At 31.0% G+C, this 7,919-nt stretch overlaps 1 protein-coding gene across 1 annotated transcript; it reads right to left on the bottom strand.

Moving 5' to 3' along the window:
• Window positions 1–4,337: 4,337 nt before the first annotated feature.
• HDAC11 (Histone deacetylase 11) lies at window positions 4,338–5,843 on the bottom strand. Its single transcript, XM_065510477.1, has 4 exons — window positions 5,523–5,843; window positions 4,890–5,464; window positions 4,723–4,831; window positions 4,338–4,650 (listed from the first exon to the last, which is right to left on the bottom strand). Exons 1-4 carry the CDS (start codon window positions 5,748–5,750, stop codon window positions 4,498–4,500), a joined length of 1,065 nt encoding a protein of 354 aa, XP_065366549.1. The 5' UTR covers window positions 5,751–5,843; the 3' UTR covers window positions 4,338–4,497.
• Between the last annotated feature and the right edge of the window lie 2,076 nt (window positions 5,844–7,919).

Genomic DNA, 7,919 nt, shown 5'->3' with positions numbered 1-7,919 from the left:
TTCAGTTTAAAATCTTGTTTTTAATTTTGTTGAAATGTCAAACTTTTATCTTATGATGACAAAGTTTATTGAATTTGTCAAATAAAAAATAAACAAATTTTATTTTGGCTCCTTTTAGATTTTTTTTAATGGGTTGTTTATTTTTTAAGTTCAATTTTATTGATACTCACCTGATTATTTTGTATCTTTTATTTATTATTTTTATTAACGTTGATTTTAGCAAAATTTTGCTTCAAAATGTTGCTTTTCAGAATTAAACAGATTTTAATTTTTGTTAAAATTTTTAAATTTATTCAGCCCAATTATGAATAAAAAAATCCGCGGGAGTTTTTTCCCTTTTCCCATTTTTCCTATACAAATTCAATGTTAAAAATGGGAAAAGGGAAAAAACTCCAGCGGATTTTTTATTCATGATTGGGCTGATTATTTTTTATGTCAACACACAATGTAAAAAATCTTTGATAAAACCGTTACCAATGTAAATACAGGTAGGCCTCCATTTACGCGGTTTGTTGGGCCCAAAAAATAGCGTGTAAAGCAAATTCGCGTAAAACGTGGTTCTAATTTAGAACGAAATGCTTTTGTGGGGCCAATAATTTTTTATTTCGCGTAAAACAATACATCAGTCACATAACAAAAAAGAAATTTTGACCTAAAAATCGCGTTAAATAGAAAACACATATGTACAACATATCCCCACCTTAAATTAAAGCGGACGTAACTACACAAAAATTCAAAATCGAGTTTTTGATTGAACAATTGCCAAGTATACTCTATTATTATTGATTTTATAACGTATCCTGTAAAAACAATAAAAATGTAATGTCCGTTTGCATTTAAGGCGACGATATTTGTACTTTTAAAAACTTACTTAAAACAAAAGTAAAGTAAAAAAAACTCAACTAAAAAAATAATTTCTTATCGATAATTATGAAAAATGTCAATTAAAAAAACAAAATATTCTAATACATAAAAGAGATCAAAACATAACACAAAATTCATAAACATTATCGAAGTTTTCAAAAAAGAAATCCGTATAAAAATCGTATAAAAAAAGTAGCGTATTTGAAATAATGGTTGCTAATTTGAGTTCGCGTTATATCGAATTCGCGTAAATGGAGGCTTAAATAAAACTATTAAATAAAAAACGGCCGTTAAATTTAAATTATATTTGAAAAAGAACAACGGTTTAATAGTGCTTTATCCAAATTTCATTATATGAACTCTTTTTATTCACATTTTCATTCATGTTTACTGATTTAAAATTTTTTTTCTTTGAAAATAAAATTTATTATTTTTTCAAAATAAATTCAGTTTGACAAAACTCAAGCACTTTCAAAATAGATAAATAAAAATCAGCTGTGTTGTTGATTTCACCTTACTCCTGTAATAAAGCATATCCAAATTTTTTTCTGTCATTTACTTTAAACATAAATACATAGGGTAACATAGAGACGAGCCGTAATTGTCAAAAACCTATGTCTGTTGTCAAAAACCTAACTCTTGCAACAACAAAATACATGTTAGTCAATGTATTTTGTTTTTGTATCAATCATATGATTTGCTGTATTTTAGTTTGACAAATCGGAGTGTCTCGTCTCTATGTATAATTCTCTATGCATAAATATGTAACAAAATGAATTATGATTCAAAACAAAAAGGATCGAATTCTAAGTAAAAAACTCAATTTTGCACCCCACACAAACTTTAGGGAAGAATTGCATTTTTAAATATTTTTTTCAAAATCCGTTTTTTTTACCAATTTTTCATTTACTTCATTTGGAATACTCTCTCTTTCGTGCTCAATCCGCTGCTAAAGCTCGTACAAATCGGTATTGTTCCAACCGCCACTTCACTATTCACCAAAACTTCTCAATAGGATTGAGTTCGGAACATTGAGTTGGACACCACATCAATAAGATATTTTTCTAGTTAATACAAGGGCGGGTCAGTAACTCCCTGAGTTTCTCGCCTCTCAACTGAAAGGGCTCCTGTCAACAGGCATCTTGTCAGTTGACTCCTATCAAAGTTTGAACAAGCTCCATCATATTTATTTGTGTTTCACAGCCATTGATAACAGACTACCTCGTGACTTGAGGAGAATGTGGATAAAAGTGAATTTCGTGTGTTCTAAGGTAAATCTGCAGCATGAATTTCAATGGTAAATAAGTGATTTACTGAATTTCGTTGTGGCCGTACAAGCACGGAAGATGCCAAACGTTCTGGAAGCCCGAAACAATTGAAAAAATTCACCATAATAACATTCTGCATTTTTTATACCCTTCACCTTCGTGAGAGTTTGTCATTCCGTTTGTAATTTCCACAATATCATTTTCCGACCCTATGAAGAATATATATTCTGGATCCTTATAGATAGCGAAATCGATTATGCCATGTCCGTCTGTATGTCCGTCAATTTGAAGAAAACCCCAGATATCTTCGGGATGCAAATCTTCAATAATTCTGACAGACATGCTTTCGAGAAGTTTCCTATTTAACCCTGCATGCCCACTGTTAATCGTTTCGACTAACATTATTGATTTTTCCCGTCCTAACTTTTTTTTCTCTTTCTGTATCGTTCTCATTTTTTACGTTGAGAGATCTGATTTAGTTCTGAGACTGCTGTCGATCAATACTAACTTGTTATATAACTCATTTAAGTGGTATGAATATGTTTGTAAAAACAGCGTAGTCGTAACGACTAACATTGGTATTATTGCAATTTTTGTTTTCTTTACAAAATGACTGCAACTGGAATATCTGATGATGAATTTTAAAGAATATTGGCTATATCCGATGATGATGAAGAAGATTTTAATACCTCCGAGAGCGAATACGCGCCACGTTTATCTGAAGAAAGTTCTTCGGAAGATATAGTGGACAGTGACAATTATGAAAGCAGTGGTCACGATTTAGAAGACATCGATGAATAACCAAGCGACATTATTGCTCAGGAGACGAAATACAGCTCCAAAAAAATTAAGAAAAGAAAAATTTGCGTGTTATGTTCCTATCAGAAACACAGCATGACAAAGACTGCATGCTCAAAATGCGAAAAAAATATACGTGGCGAACACAAAGTTGAGCTTTGCGCCTTTTGTGCAAAACATTGAAGTACAACCTTGTTTCAGCTTTAATTACTTAAAGCATTACCTTAATTATATAATGCCAGGAAGCATTTTAAGTTTTTAAATTTATTTCATTTATTTTTATTTTTTTTTAAAAACTCCAAGAAGAAAGACGAAAATTGATTAAATTACAAATAAATCAAAAACCATAGCAAATATAAATGTTTTTAATTTTTATATATAAAGAGGTATAGTATTTTACGTTTTCAGTACTTTTTGAGAAGTAGGCGCATCGCCGGTTCCACAGAATCGATTTTTCGTGCATGTTAGTCGAATCAACTAACATTGGTCATAACGCATAAAAAATGTGTTTGGGCATGCAGGGTTAAAATCAGCAAAATCGGTCCACAAATGGCTGAGATATGAGGCAAAAACCAGGACAACCTCGATTTTTACCTATTTTTGACCTATATCTGGATTACTAAGTCATTAATATAGACAATATGGATATCTAATGATAGATATTTCGAAGACCTTTGCAACGACGTATATAATACCATAGTAAATTGGACCTACAATGGGTCAAAATCGGAAAAAATATTTTTTAACCCGAATTATTTTTTTCAGCAAAATTTTTTTTTAAATTTAAAAAAAAAAAAAATTAAATTTAAACAATTTTAAAATAACAATTCGAAAAAATTTTTTTTGCCTATAAATATTTTAGAAGGGGTAACAAAAGTTCCCCGAAATTCTTCTTTATCAACTGATTTTCTGTTGATAGAGCCAGAAAATTCTGTGTGTACAACCGTATCATACGGTTGCTACTACGAATCTGTTTTCTCTGAGTATACGGTTTTTTTCTTAAAAAAAAGTTAAGAATTCCCCCCAGATCATTATTTGGGTTCTATAGTTGAAACACCATTGACTTGTCCACTTTTGCTATTAGTGATCAGTCATTAGTGACAATTACTTTCTATAAAGGATACACTGACTACTGCTTAACTGCTGGGATAGTATTTTTTACTAATACATTCTGATCGCTTAGGGGTTTGACAACTGAGTTAGGTCTTTGGCGGTAGAGTTTCCAATCTAAATTTAATTATCTATGCAACAAACAAAAGTGAAATGAATTTTTGATTTGATCAAGTTTAATTAAAATTTAGAGTTTATTAATTAAATTAATTAAAACACACTTTTCAATTTATGGTAGTATAGCAAATTTGTTTTCAACAATTTTATTAGAAGACAATGTTTTTTTAATATATATATTTTCTTTTTTAATTCTTAAAAGATTACAATACACTTCTATACAATCCCTTTAAGGTACACAATTTTCGATTTAGGTACATCCTTAAAGCAATTCCTTTCAAAGGAAGACAGCCTTTTTTTAAAACACTAGAAACAAAAACATATAATCAAATCCTTTATTTTAATTCAACAAACCCTTTTGTTTTAAATTTAAAATAGAATCGGCAATAACTTTGGCGGAAGCCTTTAAATAGCCACCACTCAAAAGCATGACAATGGGTATGTGGCGAGAGCGGCAAGTGGCAAAAACAAATTCATCACGTTCTATAACGCCCTGAGGAAAATATATATGTATGTATGTAAAGCATATTAAAAAGAAATATTAAGAAGAAACAAACAAACAAACCTCTGGTGATATTGATAGGTAGCCCAAAGGATCACCCTCTAAAATATCAGTGCCCGCATTATAAACCACCAGTTGTGGATGAAATTCTTCAAGAGCATAATTTAAACCTCTTAAAAAACATACATATCATCAGTATCTAAGTTAATTGTAAATTTTAATTTCCTTACTTTCTCAACTTCCTTAAATACTCTCGATTATTTGTTCTTGGCTGCAATTCCACGGCATAACGTATGGCCAATTTAGCCTCTTGATCCTTGGGATATATACGAAAATTATACATATCCATTATATAAACATAGGCATTATTCATAAAGTCCCGTTCATGGCCATTACCCTGATGGGCATCCAAATCTACAATCATGACATTTTCAATGTAACGCTCCTCCTCAAAAATGCGTTGTATCAATAAAGTTATATCGGCATAAGGACAAAAGCCACCACCTTTATAGGAACAGCAGTGATGGAAACCACCACCCAAATTAATGGCCCAACCATTTTGTAAAGCCAGCTTGCCCGCCATTATAGAGCCAGCTGTTTGAAAGCGCATAGGTTTCAAATAGCCCCGCTGGACACAGCAATTGGGTACAAACAACAAAAAGGGTATTTCCGCTATTTTGGCCACATTTAAACTCCATTTTAAACTGCTTAAATACTTGGGTTTGTGCACCTTTAATAAATCTTCTTGTGTTATCTCATCGGGTTCGTAAAATGTGCCCTTAACTACCTGGGTTTCCAATAAAATCTGGAAAATTGAGAAAAATCATTTAGCAGGAGTTTTTTTATTAAATATCTTATTTTACCTTTGCTATATTTTTTCCTTTTTGAGCATCAAATGGATGTAATTTTTCCAATTTAGCAAAATGCACTCCATATTGTTTACTATAAACAATGGGCATTTGTTTACATCTCCTGGCATCCGTTTCCGTTTTATCTATTGTTTTGTGTGTCTCTAACAAATCTTCACGCTTTATCCACACCACTTCTGGCTTTTCCTTTTCGCTGTGCACCTTTTCCGTGAATTTCTGCATTATATTTTTCTAAATTATATCGTTTTTCCTATAATACGCCTCATTTTTCACCGATAATTTTTACTAAGTTTAAGAATGCAAAACAAAATTAGTAGAAAATAATTTGCATAGATTTTAGTGTTGGTAAGAGAAAAGAATTTTAGTAGAGCAAGTGCTGGGAAGTGTTATTTATTATTAACATAGTGGCATAACAGAGTGCTGTAAATAATGAATTTGGCAATTTTTAACGTAATTCAAAACAAAGATTTTTTCATCAAAATCAGTTTTTTTAAACTCATTAAAATTTATGGAGAAGGCAATTATTCTCAAATATATTTCCAGTAATTCTCAAATGTTTAGCTTTTGGGAAAATTTAAATCTGTGAACTTTTGACAAAACAACTTAAGTGGAATTTTCAAATTTTTCAGGAGAGCGCAAAAACAGTTGAATTTATCAATCAATATTTTATTATTTGACCATGAAGAACTTTATTATTTGTCTCAAAGAATTATACAAAGGATATAAATAATAAAATAATTATCGATAAATTCAACAGTGTTTGCGAATTAAGTTATTTTGTCAAAAACAAATCAACTACAACTTTATCTTATCTCGACTTAAGATGTTTTGTCCAAACTCCACAGAAATCATTCGCAAGGTTTAAGTCGATTTTAGTGACATTCTGCAAATCACTTCTAAAATTTGGTCAGTAGCAGGGTTTTGCATTTTTATCACATCTAGCAATCCTATTTGATGAATTATTTTTTTATACCGATCACCAAAAATATGATTTTGTTATTCCGTTTGTAACACATCGAAATAGTCATCGCAGATCCACAAAAGTATATATACCCTTGGTCCTTATACAATTGTAAGACAATCTAGCAATGCCCGTCCGACTGTCTTAAATTATACTGCAAACAAAGTATGCCGAAAATAGGGTAAAATTTGAGGTGCCGCAGAACAAAAGGTACTTTTTCGTTATTTTAACAAATTGATTTTTTGGTATTTTTATAATATTTGGGTTGAAATCTTCTAGAAAAAATCAATTTCCCATAATTTTTAAATTTTCAAAAAAGTACCTTTTGTTCTGAGGTTCCTCATTTGTACTTAGTCCCCATACAATGTCCCCTCAGAATATTACTTACATTAATTAATATCGTGATGAATTTGGATATAAACTAGATCTATAAAAAGCTAAATCTATCTACCAAATTTAGTGAACATCGGTCTATAATTGACCTACCCCCCATATAACCCCTATATTAGAAAAATATCTTATTGTCACATATTGATGATGGTACAAGATTCGGCACACGCGAATATAACACTCTTATTCCACTGCTACACGTTCAATATGTATTGTGATATTTTTATCGCGATCCATTGTAATGGATCACGCAAAATTAGATTATTCTGCGATTTGGATCGCGATCCATCAATACTGCATGCTACACGTTCAATAAATATTGCGATACTGGATCGCGGTCAATACTTATTGAACGTGTAGCAATGCCCTTACTTGTTATTTTTTAATTATGCTACTAAAACCGATTATTTCAAGCATCTCTTCAAATCATTACGAAATTTTGAACAAATAGTGCCGCCAACTGATGAGAAAGTCCTTATTCTCAAACGTTTACATTTCAAATCATTCTCAATTATACTTTTGCCGGTTTTTGACCAGAAGATTAAAATCAAATTAATAATCAGATTAGCTAATCTAATGTTCGTTAGTAGTGTATTTATGTTTTTTTTTATTCTTCAACATGTTTATGAGTTTGTCATTCCGTTTGTAATTTCTACATCTTTTATTTGCGACCCATAAAGTTTATATGTAGATCGTCATAGATAGCGGAGTCGATATAGTTATATGTTCGTCTGACCTTCTGTCTGTTGAAATCAAGTCCTTAGCCCGCAAATAACTTATATAGCCGCTATAGTCCTTTTCGGCTGCTATTTAAAATCGGGAAAATCGGTCCACCAATACATCGATTATTTTTAGCTATATATCGTTTACTTAGTCATGTACATAAAAAATAGATATCAAATGATAGGCACTGGGTCAAAATCGGGAAAAAATATTTTTTAACCCGAATTTTTTTCGAACAAATGTTAGAAACTCTTACTTGTTTTTACAAAACATTCGGCAACTCAACAACAACATTCAGATATTAATCCTGTTAATTA

The sequence above is a fragment of the Calliphora vicina genome, chromosome 1 (assembly GCF_958450345.1).
Source record: "Calliphora vicina chromosome 1, idCalVici1.1, whole genome shotgun sequence".
In the NCBI taxonomy this organism is placed as follows: domain Eukaryota; kingdom Metazoa; phylum Arthropoda; class Insecta; order Diptera; family Calliphoridae; genus Calliphora; species Calliphora vicina.
The sequence above is the reverse complement of the archived record's forward strand: the minus strand, read 5'-3'. Positions and strand labels throughout refer to the sequence as shown.

Excerpts from the sequence above, each read along its gene's own strand:
- HDAC11 (XM_065510477.1), bottom strand. The coding sequence starts at position 5,750 with ATGCAGAAATTCACGGAAAAGGTGCACAGCGAAAAGGAAAAGCCAGAA. Across the intron at positions 4,832-4,889 it reads TATTTAAGGAAGTTGAGAAA|AGGTTTAAATTATGCTCTTG; the intron begins GTAAGGAAATTA and ends ATGTTTTTTAAG. Across the intron at positions 4,651-4,722 it reads ACCTATCAATATCACCAGAG|GGCGTTATAGAACGTGATGA; the intron begins GTTTGTTTGTTT and ends TATTTTCCTCAG.